General features: G+C 44.3%; 1 protein-coding gene across 1 annotated transcript in view; it reads right to left on the bottom strand.

Annotated features, from left to right (window-relative positions):
- Positions 1-3547: 3547 nt before the first annotated feature.
- Positions 3548-16041, bottom strand: part of LOC116507965 (protein spinster homolog 3-like) — a 37427-nt gene continuing 24933 nt past the window's right edge. Inside the window, exons 11-12 of the mRNA XM_032216395.1 lie at positions 15387-15585; positions 3548-3919 (exon numbers count right to left, since the gene is read on the bottom strand). Coding sequence (XP_032072286.1) covers positions 3888-3919; positions 15387-15585 — 231 coding nt within the window. The 3' untranslated portion in view covers positions 3548-3887. The remainder of the gene's footprint in view (positions 3920-15386; positions 15586-16041) is intronic.

Raw genomic sequence — 16041 nt, 5'->3', positions numbered from 1 at the left:
AGTTAAAAAAGATTAAATAGGAAATCCAATAACCTTCAATTGACAATTTGAATCAAATTTAGGGTTAAATTAAAATTAACAATTTACAATTAATAATTTAATTTATTCTAATCAGGCCAGGCCAGGTTGCTGAAAAAGCCAACTTTTTAGGGAGCGCCGGAAGGGGATTATGCGGGAGGCCATTTTCGCCCTCCTGGAGGCTCAAGGAAAACCTCTGGAGCCCAAGGAGGGGGAAAACGCCCCCCCCCGTGCTGTGGTGCAAGAGGCCGACTAGGCCACGCCCATCATGGCCACACCCACCCAGCAACCAGGCAGAGAACCCATTGCTAAATTTTTTGAAGCCCACCCCTGGTTTAGATGTTTCAGAAAGATGCCAGGATAGCTTAGCACTAGATTTAAAAAAAAATATGTTGAGGACAAATACTGGAAGTTAGTGAGAATCCCCATAAGAAGACCAACGCCCTTCACCGCTTCATGTCAAAAGCATCTTCTATCCATCTTCATGGAGTGTAACAATAATGCATCTGGATGGCTGTTGTTTTTCTGTATTGCCTTATGGACCACAAGATATAAAACAGATTTATGGAGCCCTACGTCTGAACATAAAACCTTGCTTGTGAGTCATCATCACTCTGCAAACGCTGGAAAGATAAAACCGTGGCCTGTTCTAGGGCTGGATTTCGAGCGCACCATTTGTCCACTGATTTATTTATCGTAAATGTTTTCATCCCGCCATTCTTCTACTGTAAGTCTGGATGATATAAATATTTCTGTGCAGCGCCCTTGTTCCTAGTTTCCAAGATGCAAAAGTGGTGTTCAAAAATAAAATTTAAAAACTGAATACAGTATAATTAAAAGGATAAGACATTAGACGTTAAAAGATTATCATTCAGGGTAACAAACATGAGCCAATTTGCTTGTACTGACCTAAAATTCCTGAAGAAACATTAGAGAAACATAGGTGCCAAATTTGCGGGGTTACGTTGCCATGGCGAGACGTTTCACGACTTTTTTCCCCTTTGCGGAGCTGGAGTGGGCGTGGCTTGTGTGTGACACATCCAGCCCATGAGCTGCCAGTTTGAAACCCTTCCTGTCAGGTCTGGAAGCTATATTTTGCATTGGGCCATCAGGCCTGCCATATTAATGCTGTGGGAATCAGGGAGGGGGGATTATATGGTGTATGGGTGGTATATAGTCAAAATAACGTTCTTTCTCAGAGAGTCAAGGACATCTTGCCCTGCACCTGGAGGGGTGTGACTGGGAGGCCTCTGCAGTTGTCATGGTGCTTGATTGGACCATGTGATGGACATATGGGTGATGAGCAGGGACTTGGGTAGGGAAAAGCCGAGGTGGCGCAGTGGTTAAATGCAGCACTGCAAGCTACTTCAGCTGACTGCAGTTCTGCAGTTCGGCTGTTCAAATCTCACCGGCTCAGGGTTGACTCAGCCTTCCATCCTTCCGAGGTGGGTAAAATGAGGACCCGGATTGTTGGGGGCAATATGCTGACTCTGTAAACCGCTTAGAGAGGGCTGAAAGCCCTATGAAGCGGTATATAAGTCTAACTGCTATTGCTATTGCTAAAACCTGGAAGCTTTCAGATTCGGGTTTTCCCAGATGAGCCTATATGACATCTCTAATAAAATGGAACTGTGGGGAAACTCAGGCCTCGCAGTCTTCTTTCATTAGGGGTGTTACTTGGAACCCTGACACCTGCATTAGATAATGATGTGACTTTGAAGAGAGGCTGAGATGACAAAATAACCCTTGCCCTGCTTGTAATAACAATGACAAAAGTCTACAGGTAGTCCTTAACTTACAGCCATTTGTTTAGCAACCATTCGAAGTCACAATGGCACTGAAAAAGGTGACTTACGACTGTCCCTCACACTTATGGCTGTTGCAGCTTCCTGTGGTCAAAATTTGGGCACTTGGCAACCAGCATGTATTTATAACAATTGCACCATCCCAGGGTCATGTGATCACCATTTGTGACCATTTGTGTACTACAGTTTCCTCTTTGGTCCGTTTGGCTAGGGGGGCGTGTCCTTGTTACTGATTGGTTACCTGTTTGACAGCTGGGGTATATAAAGAGCTGTCAAACAGGGCTCAGCTATTGCCAGTTAGCTAATACGCGCGAATTGTGAAGTGCCACGTTAGGCAACCTGTTAGAAATAAACTGTTAGCTGACTTGAAGTCCTGGCTCACCTCTGTTTGTCTGACCGTGTTCTCTCAGCTAGAACAGTGACCTTCCCAGCCGGCTTCCAACAAGTAAAGTCACTGGGGGAAACTGGATCTGCTTAATGACCACATGTTTCACTTAAAAGCTGTAATGATTTACTGAACAGCCGTTGCAAAAAAAAGGTTATGAAATTGAACATGACACTTAATAATTAATAATTAACGAGGGACATGGTGGCTAAGACGCTGAGCTTGTTCATCAGAAAAGTCGGCAGTTCGGTGGTTTGAATCCTTAGTGCCGCGTAACGGAATGAGCTCCAGTTACTTGTCCCAGCTTTTGCCCCCCCTAGCAATTTGAAAGGACGTAAAAAATGCAAGTAGAAAAATAGGAACCACCTTTAGTGGGAAGTTAACAGTGTTCCGTGCCCCTTCGCTGTTTAGTCCAGTGGTGGGATTCAAAATTCGTTATGTGGGCATGGCTTTGGGGGCGTGGCAGGGGAAGGATACTGCAAAATCCCCATTCCCTTCCCACTGTCAAAATTTCCGCTACTGGTTCTACAGAACCTGTCAGAACTGGCGGAATACCACCCCTGGTTTAGTCATGTTGGCCACATAACCACGGAGACATCTTTGGACAGTGCTGGCTCTTAGCTTTGAAATGGAGATGAGCACCACCCCCTAGAGTCAGGAACAACTAGCACATACCATATTTTTCAGAGAATAAGACACACCTTCCCCCCCCCCCCCCAAAATGTGAAAATCTGGGTGTGCCTTATAGACTGAATACAGCATTTTTGGCCTACCGAAATGCTGCCCCCTTCGCAAAAATGAATGTGCAGAGGGTTTGGGAGGCCTGCAAAGTGCGCCCTGGGGGCTGGGGATGGCAAAAACGAGCAAAAAACAGACTGTTTTTGCTCATTTTGCGCCCCCCCCCCCAGCCCCCAGGAGCACTCTACAAGCCTCCCAAAGCCTCTGCATGCCCTGTTTTTTTGTGTGTGGTTTTCTTTTTTCTTTTTGCAAAAAATGAGACTTGCAGAGGGTTTGGTAAGCCTGCAGAGTGCATTTTTTTAAAAAAAATTACCTCTTCAAAATCATGGTGCGTTTTATAATCTGAGAAATACGGTATGTGTGAGGGGAACCTTTACCTTTACCTTTTACACTTAATAAAACCCTTGCTTAGCAATGGAAATTCTGGTCCTAATTGTGGCCAAGGTCATAAATCAAGGACTACCTCAGTGCGTTATGTTTTTTGACAAGTAATAAGAAGGAAACATTTTGTTTGCAAAGATTGGGGAGGGGCCTGAGATGAAAGCCCAAAGGATCCATCACAAAATACACACACGTTCTCCTCTTAACTAGAGGCCCACCCAGTAAGAGGAACCTCCATTTTACTGCATTCCAAATTTCAACAGAGGAGAAATCGCCCTATTGTTTCAACTGGTTCACAATGATGGTGTGGCGTATGCAGAAAGAGCCCTTGCTTGATAGATTTGCCTTCTGCCCCCGCTAGATTCCTTAGCAGGCTCTTCCGGCGATTCTGACATGAGGAAATTGGAGCACATTTTCAATGTCAGGCTAAGGTGTTCAATCACGGAAGGGTTGCTGCTGTCACCATCGACTTAACATGGAGGATGTGTCAATTTCAGGCCTTTTCCTTCTTTGCAACAATGGAAACGGGAATAGAGGTAGAAATGTCGGATTGCCATTTCTCACTGAAAGTCGAAGCTTTTGTTCTCAATGCCTGAAACAAGAGGTTCCAAGAAGAGTGAAAAACAAGTGAAAAACAAAGAAAAGACGTAAACTGCCATTTCTTTACGTGTCTAATAGTCCCAAAAGTAGTCCAAACTTCATGGGGCCCGAAACCTCATTATAAACACAGTGACTAGAAAAGGGCTGCCATTGGAGTATGCCCAGTTTACTTTATTGTTTATATTTGTAAAAGTTTTTTTTTATTTTTCCATTTTCATAACATACAACCACATGTATATTATTACATAGCCAACATCGCATTATATTATTAAATGTTTACATCAATTCGTCTTGCCATCAACTCCCAAAATCAATTATTGGTTCTTCTGCTCTCCATACAACATATTTGTACCTTATCCATCACTTTCTTCTCCCTCTCTCCTCCTCCTCCCTACCTCCTTTCTTCTTTCTGTCGCCCTTCTCTTCTCTACTTCCCTTTCCTCTCTCCTACTCTCTCCACTTTATACCCCTTCTTTCTCTCCTCTTCTTCCCCCCCTCTCCTATCCCTCTCTTCTTCCCTTATCTCTCCGCTCTACTACACACTCTTCATCTCATTTACTTGGTGTATTTCAGCTTCTGAGTGAGCTCCATTTTATGTTGATGGTATTTATACAAGTGGAAAACAAAGAAAAGACTTAAACTGCCATTTCTTTACGTGTCTAATAGTCTCAAAAGTAGTCCCAACTTCATGGGGCCCAAAATCTCATTATAAACGTAGTCACTAGAAAAGGGCTGCCATTGGGGCATGCCCAGTTTACAAAATGGTTGCCACAGTAGAAGTGGTTGGTTACAGAAACCAACATACCGAAGAACAAATGAAGAAAGATGTTTATTATCGCTGCTCAGTAGCCAGCTTAGTATAGGTTTAGGTTTATTCAATTTATATGCTGCCCTTCTCCCAAGGACTCAGGGCGGCGTACAACATTAAAAGAAACACATAATACAAAAGTTAAAAAAAATTAAATAGAATATCCCAAACCCAATTAAAATTGACAATGCCAGTTTTTTAAAAAGAATTAAAATTAAAATTAACAGTAATCAATAATTTGTTTTGTTCAGGCCAGGCTGGCTTGCTGGAAAAGCCAACTTTTTAGGGCGCGTCGGAAGGACTGGAGGTCGGGGATTATACGAAGCTCCGAGGGCAGCTCATTCCAGAGGGAAGGCGCTCCCACAGAGAAGGCTCTCCCCCTGGGGGGTCACTAGCCGACACTGTCTGGCCGACGGCACCCTGAGGAGGCCAACTCTGTGGGATCGCACTGGACGATGGGAGGCTACCGGTGGCAGTAGGTGGTCTCGCAGGTACCCTGGGCCTAAGCCATGGAGTGCTTTAAAGGTCATAATTAGTACCTTGAATTGCACCCGGAAGACAACTGGCAACCAGTGCAGGCCGCCTAAAAGGGGTGTAACGTGGGAGTACCTGGGTGCCCTCATGACAACCCGCGCAGCCGCATTCTGGACCAGTTGAAGCTTCCGGGTGATCTTCAAGGGCAGCCCCATGTAAAGAGCATTACAGTAGTCCAGGCGAGAAAGGACGAGGGCATGAGTGACTGTGCACAGCGCATCCCGATCCAGGAAGGGGAGCAACTGACGTACCAGGTGAACCTGGTAAAAGGCTCTCCTGGTCACGGCTGTCAGGTGTTCTTCTAAACTAAGCCGCGTATCCAGGAGGACGCCCAGATTGAGGGCCCTCTCTGAGGGGGCTAAAATTTCTCCCCCTATCATCAAAGATGGAACAAGATGCACAAATCGGGATGACGGAAACCACAGCCACTCCGTCTTGGAGGGATTGAGCTTGAGCCTGTTCCTCCCCATCCAGATCCGCACAGCTTCCAGGCATCGGGACATCACGTCGAGGGCATCGTTTGGGTGGTTTGGGGTAGAGATGAAAAGTTGGGTATCATCAGCATATTGATGATACCATACCCCAAAACCACGGATGATCTCACCCAGTGGTTTCATATATATGTTGAACAGGAGGGGTGAGAGAACTGACCCCTGGGGCACCCCACAAGTGACGCGCCTCGGGGTTGATCCCTGTCCTCCAGTCAACACAAACTGCAACTGATCCGACAGGTAGGAAGAGAACCACCGTAAACGGTGCCCCCCACTCCCAACCCCTCGAGTTGTCGCAGTAGGATACCATGGTCGATGTTATCGAAAGCCGCTGAGAGGTCTAATAGGACCAGGACAGAGGAACAGCCCTTGTCCCGGGCCCGCCAGAGATCATCGACCAACGCGACCAATGCTGTCTCCGTGCTGTATCCGGGCCTGAAACCCGACTGAAATGGATCCAGGTAGACAGCTTCATCCAAGGACTGGGGGAGCTGACATACTACCGCATTCTCAACAATCTTCGCTACAAAGCGAAGGTTGGAGACTGGATGATAGTTGGCTAAAGAAGCTGGGTCCAGGGAAGGCTTCTTAAGGAGGGGCCTCACCACTGCCTCCTTCAAGGCGGTGGGAAAGAACCCCTCTCTCAACGAAGCGTTGGTAATCGCCTGGAACCAGCCTCGTGACACCTCCCGGGAAGCCGAGACCAGCCAAGAGGGACACGGGTCCAGCACACAAGTGGCAACACTGAGTCTCCCCATAATCCTATCCATGCCCTCGGGGGTCACAGGATCAAACTCATCCCAGATGGTCTCCATAAGATTCATCCCTGTCGACTAGCCCAAGTCAGAGTCCAAGCCTGTCCGGATCTGAGCGATTTTATCCTGCAGATACTGAACAAATTCTTCAGCCCTACCCTGCAAGGGGTCTTTCCCAGCTCCTTGGTTAAGTAAGGAGCGGGTCACCCTAAACAGGGCGGCTGGGCAGTTATCTGCGGACGCCCAGAGAGCGGAAAAATGTTGTCATTTTGCCGCTTTTATCGCCACTAAGTAGGATTTAATATGAATTCTTACTAGTGTTCGATCAGATTCGGACCGGCTGGCTCTCCAACTACTCTCTAGGTGCCTTTTCCGGCGTTTCATCTCCTGGAGCTCCTCGGTAAACCAGGGAGCTACCCGGGATCGACACCGGGTCAGAGGCCGCAAAGGCACAACACGATCCAAAGTCCCAGTGGCCGCCCTATCCCAGGCTTCCACTAGGGCTTCGGTACAGTTGTGAGCAAGGGATTCAGGAAAAGTCCCAAGCTCCATCAGGAACCTTTCAGGGTCCATCAGGCGCCTGGGGCGGAACCATCTAGTCAGTTCCACCTCCCTGCAGTGAGGGGTAGCAGTATGGAAGTCAAGCCTGATGAGGAAATGATCCGACCATGACAAGGGTTGGATAGAAATATCCCCTAAATCTAGATCATTCATCCACTGCCCAGAGACAAAAATCAGGTCGAGCATGTCCCCCACTATGAGTGGGGTCTTGAATTAACTGAGTTAGGCCCATAGCCGTCATGGAAGCCATGAACTCCCGAGCTGATTCAGATGTCTCGCCAATGGAAGGCAGATTGAAATCCCCCAGGATCATAAGCCTGGGGAAATCAATCAATCAAGTCTAGTGGTTAAAGCACCACCAGGCCAGTGGTGGGTTTCACATTTTGTTACCACTGGTTCGCCTTGCGCCGACCCAACCTTCCACGCATGAGCTTTGATCACACACATGCGCCCCGCTTAAAAAATGTGCCTAAAGAGGATGGCATAGAGCTGGGGCAGGTGGACGGCCCCACCTGCAATTTCCGCTACTGGTTTGGGTGAACCAGTCCAAACCGGCTGAATACCACCTCTGCACCAGGCTAGAAAGCAGGTGATCATGAGTTCAAGTCTCACCTTAGCCATGAAAGCCAGCTGGGTGACTTAGGGCCAGCCATTCTCTTTCAACCCAACTCACCTCATAGTGTTGTTGTTGTTGTTGTTGTTGTTGTTGGGAAAATAGGAGGAAGGAAGGTGTGTGGGATATGTTTGCGCCTTGAGTTATTTGGGGGGAAAAAGATGGAATACAATAATAAATAAATATCCCACAGCTTACTTTGGTTGTGTTTCTTTGGGGGAAGATGCCAAAAACTCACACATTTAATGACATCTCACAAAAGATATGGGTTATATTTTCTGCGTGATGTCATCATGGCTTGTAACAGATGCCTATAACTTCACTTTAGTCTTTTCCTTAAGTCAAGTACGCACATTTACAAAAAAACTGGACAGCATGGAATGCTCTACCTGACTCCATTGTTACATACTCAAACCCTCACAGCTTCAACCTTAAACTATCGACCGTGGACCCTACCCCATTCCTAAGAGGTCCGTAAAGGGGGCTTGCATAAGCACACCAGCATGCCTGCCATCCCTGTTCTACTATTCCCATTTATTTGTACTCATTTCCTTGTTCATGTCCATGTTCATACTTATACCTGCTATCTTGTACATGTTTGACAAACTAAATATTTAAAATAAATAAAGAGTAAGGTTTTACATTTAGGCAAGAAAAACGAAATGCACAGGTACAGTATAGGTGGTACCTTGCTTAACAGTAGTAACTGTGAAAGGGATCTTGGAGTCCTAGTGGACAACCATTTAAATATGAGCCAGCAGTGTGCAGCAGCTGCCAAAAAAGCCAACACAGTTCTAGGCTGCATAAATAGAAGGATAGAATCAAGATCACGTGAAGTGTTAATATCACTTTATAATGCCTTGGTAAGGCCACACTTGGATTACTGCATTCAGTTTTGGTCACCACGATGTCGAAAAGATGTGGAGACTCTAGAAAGAGTGCAGAGAAGAGCAACCAAGATGATTAGGGGACTGGAGACTAAAACATATAAAGAACGGTTACAGAAACTGGGTATGTCTAGTTTAATAGAAAGAAGGACGAGAGACGACATGATAGCAGTGTTCCAATATCTCAGGGGTTGCCACAAAGAAGAGGGAGTCAAACTAATCTCCAAGGCACCTGAGGGTAGAACAAGAAGCAATGGGTGGAAACTAATCAAGGAGAGAAGCAACTTCGAACTGAGGAGAAATTTCCTGACAGTTAGAGCAATTAATCAGTGAAACAGCTTGCCTCCAAGAAGTTGTGAATGCCCCAACACTGGAAGTCTTTAAGAAGAAGTTGGATAGCCATTTGTCTGAAACGGTATAGGGTTTCCTGCCTAGGCAGGGGGTTGGACTAGAAGACCTCCAAGGTCCCTTCCAACTCTGCTATTGTATTGTTAAATAAAGAAATAAATTTTCTAACAATTCTTATGGCAGTTATGTGAAATCCAAGGCCATTCTGAGAAATAAAGATGGTTTTTGGAAGGTGGTGGCTTGCAGCTTGCTGTGTAATTTGGTTTAAAGTTAAAATAAGCTTTAATTTGAAGAAGAAGAAGAAGAAAAAAGCAAACTGGAAAGAGACAGGCAGGGGGCTAGTATGTACCAATATAGACATGTGTGAGCACATGGGTGCCTCGTGGGTGCCACAATAGGGATCCCAATGGTTATTTATTTTTAAATTGTTTCTGGTTTTAATATAGTGCTAAACTAACATTCTCCATCATTTCCATTTAATAAAAGATTTGTACTCCCTCAAAATGGGGAGGGGTTTTTTCGCAGCTAATTTCTCTGAAGTGGTTTTGGAGGGCAGCTTGACTTCTTCATTTTATTTTAAATGTGGCAAGCAAAGATTTTGAAATTAATGCAATGCCCAAAATACTTTCCTACTGAAAATACCAACAATTATGACCCTTGGCAGGTCCTTCTGGCCTGTTTCCTGAGTGACAAGGCCCGTGGGAAACTATATAGCCTTAGACTCAGGGGTCTCGTTGTCTGGGAAACCTGCTGAATGTCGCACGAAGAAAGGCTTAAAACTCCTTGCCCATTTCATAAAAATAAAAGGAGCTGCAAGAAAACAGTCTCCATCCACAGCCTCCGGTACATTTGCTTCCACAGAAAAATCTGGACTGGAAAATCGGGCCTCTCTTTTGTCAGAAGACACAAAGCTGTTTATTGCTTGGGCGAAAGACCATTTCAGACACACAAAAGTGTTTTTCTACAATAGATTGCAAACAGAAGGGATTCCCTAAGCCACAGGGCATGGCTGTCCACGTCTGTGATCTTTTCCACCCAGAAACAAGAAGGGCTCCCCTGCCCATCTTCAGGTTTAACCTCTAGAGATTTTGAGGGAAGTTCAACCCAATACATTGTATTGTATTGTATTGTATTGTATTGTATTGTATTGTATTGTATTGTATTGTATTAGGTATAGTATAGTTTATATTATAATCTAGTCTAGTCTGTATCGTATTGTATTATTATGTTATGTTATGTTATAATTATATATCATATCATATCATATTATATTATGTTTTTCCATCCCTCGTTCACCTACTCTGCCATGAAGACAGCAATTTTAGCCTCAGGACTTGCCTCTGATCATGTTCTGGGAGCTTCAGACTTTTTTGACAAATGGACTGGGAGTTTGAATGCATGTTGGGGACTACAGCAATCATTCTAAAAATGCATGAAATGGAAGATTTCTAAGGAACATGAGATATGCAAATCTATTCATCCTCAAAGCAAAGTTATTATTTTCTAAATAATCTCCTTCGAGACACCCAAACAAGTTACATTTCAGGTCTTCAAATCCGCATAGTCTTTAATAGTTCCAACATCATCTGGAAGGTATCAAGATGACAGCTAAGATAGAAAAAATCCATGGGATAGTAAAATGTTAAGTCTATGATTCTCAACATTTTTGTCTTTCTTCCAGTATCTGAGATTTTATAGTTGCCATTTAATGTTTTATGAGAACTGGTTCTAGGATTGATAAGAAATCTAATATCTGCTTCCAAAACAATTAAAAAAGATAAAGGTTCTCCTCGCACATATGTGCTAGTCATTCCCAACTTATAGGGGGTGGTGCTCATCTCTGTTTCAAAGCCAAAGAGCCAGCGCTGTCCGAAGACGTCTCCATGGTCATGTGGCTGGCATGACTAAATGCCAAAGGAGCAACGAACACTGTTACCTTCCCATCAAAGTGGTTCCTATTTTTCTACTTGCATTTTTACATGTTTTTGAATTGCTAGGTTGACAGAAGCTGGGACAAGTAACGGGAGCTCACTACGTTATGTGGTGCTTGGGATTCGAACCGCCAAACTGCCAACCTTTCTGATCGACAAGCTCAGCATCTTAGTCACTGAGCCACCACGTCCCATTTCCAAATTAGCATGTAAGCTCCACAAAAAAGAGGCAACCCTCCTGTTTTTTACATGGAAAGTTGAAAGAAAATCAGAAATCTCCATTAATTTACCTACATGCAGATTTCTCAATTGAAATCAGAGTGGCCATCTCTCCATCTTTCCCAGTTTTATCCAGAGATGCTAAAAAGTGAATTTTAATCAATCTCCGGTGCATCCGAGCTACTGTATGATATTTCTCGGCCCAGATTTACGGAAAGAAATCTTGGAGTGTAGGATAAAAGTCTTTAGAGAGCAAGAGGTTCTGATTGCAGACCTTCCTCTGAAAAGCTCTGCAGATAATGTCATCAGCCCAACGGGCTCCAATCCACATCAACAACATTTTAAATGCCACAAGATACTTTATTGCATTCACTGCAGCAGCTGAATGCAGTCAGCCCTCCAGGAAAAAAAATAGCTGTGTTCAGAAAAGACAGAATCAGGTTATTGAGCTGACCTGTTTTCTGGACTCCCACAATACATTAAACAATAACTCGACCATAATGACAGTTTGCACAGGGCTCTAAACTCCCACACCAACCCAATATTAAATGCACATTGTAAAAATGTTGCGTCTATATCTATCTTGTTTAATTGTTGGTGAAAACAATAATAAGTGGAAGTTCTGATGCTGCCTCTCCTCCTGAATGTCAACAGATTAACAGAGTTGGAAGGACCTTGTAGGTCATCTAGTCCAACACACACACACCCCAAAAGCAGGAGACCCTACACTGTTTCTGACAAATGGCAGTCCAATCTTTTCTTGAAAGCCTCCAGTGATGAAGCTCCCACAACTTCTGAATGCAACTTCTGTTCCACTGGTTGATTGTTCTCACTGTCAGAAAATTTCTCCTTATTTCTAGGTTGAATCTCTCATTGATCAGTTTCCATCCATTATTCCTTGTCTGGCCTTCAAGTGCTTTGGAAAATAGCTTGACCCCCTCCTCTCTGTGGCAGCCCCTCAAATATTGGAACACTGCTATCATGTCTCCCCTGGTTCTTCACTTCACTAGACTAACCATGCCCAGTTCCTGTAACCATTGTTCATATGTTTAGCCTCCAGTCCTCTGATGATCTTGTTTGCTCTTCTCTACACTTTTTCTAGAGTCTCAACATCTTTTTTATAGTGTGGTGACCAAAGCTGCATGCAGTACTCAAGGTGTGGTCTTACTAGGGCTTTATAAAATAGTATTAGTACATTATTTGATCTTTATTGAATCCCTCTCTTAAAGCAATTTTGGATTGCATTGGCTTTTTTGGCTGCCACTGCACACTGTTGGCTCATATTTAGCTGGTTGTCCACTAAGACTCCAAGATCCCTCTCACAGGGACTGCTATTAAGCCTAGTTTCACACAGTTTATCTAAGACTATGCCTAGTAAGAGGAAGCATCAAAGTCATTTGAAAGTGGATTTATATGTTGTTTTAACTTTCCTGACTTTACTCCTGGAAAGTGCAAGGCAGCTAAACCATCTCAAAAGGTTTTGGCTGGATTGGACAAATGCAGTCCACTTTCTACTTTATCCAGTTTAAAGAATATTTTTAAGATGGTGGCAGGCTGACAGCTCCAAAGGTTTCTGGAGGAAGCAGATGATTTACAGTCAGGGTTCAGGCCAGGACATACCACTGAGACAGCAATGAACAATTGCAGGAACTGGGCATGGCTAGTCTAGTGAAGAGAAGGACCAGGGGAGACATGATAGCAATGTTCCAATATTTGAGGGGCTGCCACAGAGAGGAAGGGGTCAAGCTATTTTCCAAAGCACCCAAAGGCCAGACAAGGGATAATGGATGGAAACAGATCAAGGAGAGATTCAACCTAGAAATAAGGAGAAATTTTCTGACAGCGAGAACAATCAACCAATGGAACACAAATTGCCTTCAAGAAGTTGTGGGAGCTTCATCACTGGAAGCTTTCAAGAAACTGGACTGCCATCTGTCAGAAATGGTGTAGGGCCTGCTTGGGTGGGGAAGTTGGACTAGAGGACCTACAAGGTCCCTTCCAACTCTGTTAATCAGTATCTTTGGTAGGATTTCTGGTAGACTCAGGATGGGAGTGGTGCATCCATTCTAGTCCTACCTCATCTATTAATAGCTTTTGATAGAATTGATCATAGTATCTTTCTGGACCAGTGGAGAAGGTTGGGAGTGGGAGACAGGTACTCCTCTTCCCTACATTCCAGTTGGTGTTCAGTGAGGGGTGGGGAGAAAATTGGAGAGAGAAGATCTAGCTCTAGAGTTCTGCTATGTGGGGTTATGCAGAATCCGTTGGTGAGCTCTCTGGTCTTATTTAACATCAAACCTCTGAGTGAGATAATCTGTCAACACACAGGATTAAGTATCGTGAATATGCTGATGATATTCAGTTGGACATCTCAACCCCACACTGCCCAGATGCTTTCCTATGCCTAGGGCCGTGGTTCTCAACCGTGGCAACGTTAAGATGTGTGGACTTCAAATTCCAGAATGGGAAAAATTGCCAAGGTTGAGAAACAATGACCTGGATAGAGAAAAACTGACCAGCTCAACTCTGAAAAAGACTGAATGAATGTGAGTTATAGGGATCCTCAGATCTAGTAGCTTTCTACTGTTCAATCTGAATGAGTGATCAATCTGGAGGTTCTCTTGGACTCAAGACCAGGGGGGAAATTCAGCAGGTTCTGAAAGGTTCTAGAGAACCGGTAGCAGAAATTTTGAGTAGTTTGGAAAAACGGCAAATACCTCCTCTGGCTGGCCCCAGAGTAGGGTGGGAATGGAGATTTTGCAATATCCTTCCCGCTGGAGGGGGAGGGAATGGGGATTTTGCAGTATCCTTCCCCTGCCATGCCCACCAAGCCACACGCACAGAACCAGCAGTAAAAAAATTGAATTTCACCACCACTCAAGGCTCCTGCTCAAGGCAGCCATGGCCAGGAGAATTACTGTACAAATAGGTTTTGTCCTCCAGATCTGCCCATTCTTGGATCAGGAAGCTCTACTCGTGATCACTCGTGCCTTAGCAATCCCCCATTTGGATTGTTGCAATGCACTCTACATGGGGCAGCCCTTGAAGAATAGTCAGCTGGTCCAGAATGCAGTGGCCGCGCCATATAACTCGGGATGCTATCTGAGTTGCCCTGGTTTCCCAGCACAATTCAGGGTTCTAGTTGTCATCTTTAAAACTCTGCATGGCGTAGTACAAATTTACTTGCACGATGGTCTCTCCCCAGTGATTTTCACCTGCCCCATCAGTTCTGACAGACTGGGGGTGCTCCAGATGCCATCAATAAAATAAAGTCATCTGGCAGCTCCCAAAAGAACTGTATACTCTTTCTATTATGGCACTTGTCCTATGGAACAGCCCTCCCCATAAGTACAACCTTTACTCTATTGGTCTTTCCCAAGGACATGAAGATGTGGTTCTTTCTCCAGACATTGGGTCTGGATCAGTGGTGGGATTCAAATTATTTTACTACAGGTTCTCTATGGGCGTGGCTTGGTGGGTGTTGCATGGCTTGGTGGGTGTGGCAGGGGAAGGTTACTGCAAAATCCCCATTTCCTCCTGATCAGCTGGGACTCGGGAGGCAGAGAATAGATGGGGGTGGGGCCAGTCAGAGGTTGCATTTACCGATTTTTCAAACTACTCAAAATTTCTGCTACCGGTTCTCCAGAAATGGTCAAAACCTGCTCAATACCACCTCTGGTTTTGGCTGGCTGATTTAGCATGGAAGCTCTAGTATGGATGTATGGATGTATATGCTCTGTGATTTTGTGGAAGCTCTAGTATGGATGTATATGCCCAGTGGTTTTGTGCTTTTATTGAGCTTCAGTTATAGTTAGTTTTTGTTTTAATGAAAGTGTCTGTTTTTATTTTATTTATGGCCCCGAGTTTCTTGGATAGATGGGAGGCCATATAAACTGGATCAATGGAAGGAAGGAAGGAAGGAAGGAAGGAAGGATGATAGCTAGGTAGGTAGGTAGATATAGACAGACAGATAGATGATAGAAACAGACAGATAGACAGACAGACAGATAGATATACACAGATAGATGATAACAGACAGACAAGATAGATAATAGACAGACAGACAGTTAGATGGTAGATAGAAAATAGATAGATAGATAGATAGATAGATAGATAGATAGATAGATAGATAGATAGATAGATAGAGACAGACAGACAGACAGACAGACAGACAGACAGACAGACAGAGCAAAGTAGTGTTTATTTTTTTCATGGTATTCCTGGGGAGCCCCATTAGGTAAATTAAGGCAACAGCAACATCACATTCAAAACACCATGTTCTGATTCTAAGAATTAAAAGAAAAAGACTGACCTTGCACTGGTGTCACTGGTGCTGGTGTGGCTGGTGCTGCTGCTTTCTTCGAATCTTCTTCAATATGAACAGCAGTCAGGAGGAAACAGCCTCCTCCAATGACACCAATAAAAATGCAAACCACAAAACTGTATTTAAGACTCTGGAAATTCCAGAGACTGGAATCATCTCCTTGGTGCCTCTTGATTGTATTTGCAATCTATAGGTTGAAAGGGTTTATGTCACCATCAGGTACAAGCTGCAAGTGGTCTCATTCCAAGTCAGATCTCTGGAATATCTAAACAGGCAACCCATCCATGGCAGGAGTCACACTGACAATATTTTGGAAAATAAGGACTATATGCGACAGAGGATAATGCAGACTGGGCAGAGTTCGGTTATGAAAATAGACAGAAGCGGAAATGGGGGTAGAAATAGTCCTACGTTAAGGGTATCAGAGTTTGTGGCAGAAAAATCAAATCCAGAAAGCACACACAGATAACTGATTCAGCTGGATTCATTACCTCCTTTATATACATAATAACCGATGAAAAATGTACAGTGCCAATAGTAGATAATTTCAACGTGGTAGAAGTTGCAAGCAGAACACAAACAGGAGTACAGCAGAGAGGAGTTTTCAGTTCTGAGCAGACAGAGATCAGTTTCAGTTTTGATT

This window comes from Thamnophis elegans, chromosome 4 (assembly GCF_009769535.1).
Source record: "Thamnophis elegans isolate rThaEle1 chromosome 4, rThaEle1.pri, whole genome shotgun sequence".
In the NCBI taxonomy this organism is placed as follows: Eukaryota; Metazoa; Chordata; class Lepidosauria; order Squamata; family Colubridae; genus Thamnophis; species Thamnophis elegans.
This window is presented reverse-complemented; position numbering and strand designations above follow the sequence as displayed.